This window comes from Buceros rhinoceros, unplaced genomic scaffold (genome assembly GCF_000710305.1).
Source record: "Buceros rhinoceros silvestris isolate BGI_N320 unplaced genomic scaffold, ASM71030v1 scaffold27176, whole genome shotgun sequence".
In the NCBI taxonomy this organism is placed as follows: domain Eukaryota; kingdom Metazoa; phylum Chordata; class Aves; order Bucerotiformes; family Bucerotidae; genus Buceros; species Buceros rhinoceros.
Window position 1 is genome coordinate 1 of NW_010417341.1, and position 399 is coordinate 399.

The following is a 399-nucleotide window of genomic DNA, read 5'->3' on the forward strand; positions in this document are numbered from 1 at the left end:
CAGAGGTCGGGGATGGGGCGGGCGGGTGCTTCCCCGGGCAGACGGCGTATTCCTCGTGGCGCTGCTGCCAGAGGTGCCCAAGGATCTCTCGAGACAAGAAGTGGGTCTGTGTTTCGCCCGACCCTGGAACAAAAGAAAGACAAAAGCCACCTTCACTGGCCCGGTTCGAGGCAGGGTCTGCGTCGGGAGCAAAGTCTCTGGGAGATGCCCCAAAATGTGCAGAATTTCCTGAGCAGTCAAAATAGGGTTCTTACCCTGCCCCCCCCTCCCTTTCAGCACGTCAGGAGAAAGAAACTGAAAGACAAAGGGCAGGAAGGACAGTGCAGTGCAGGCACCATGTGCGGATCCTCAGTAGTGCCTGTTGTGACGGGAACTGCCTCGCGGACGGAACCTGCTCAC

General features: G+C 58.9%; 1 protein-coding gene across 1 annotated transcript in view; it reads right to left on the reverse strand.

Annotated features, from left to right (window-relative positions):
- Positions 1–43: 43 nt before the first annotated feature.
- TMEM173 (transmembrane protein 173) overlaps positions 44–399 on the reverse strand; it is a gene marked incomplete at both ends in the record, with an annotated part of 5,312 nt that continues 4,956 nt past the window's right edge. Inside the window, one exon of the mRNA XM_010138183.1 lies at positions 44–123. Within this exon, the coding sequence (XP_010136485.1) occupies positions 44–123 (80 nt within the window). The remainder of the gene's footprint in view (positions 124–399) is intronic.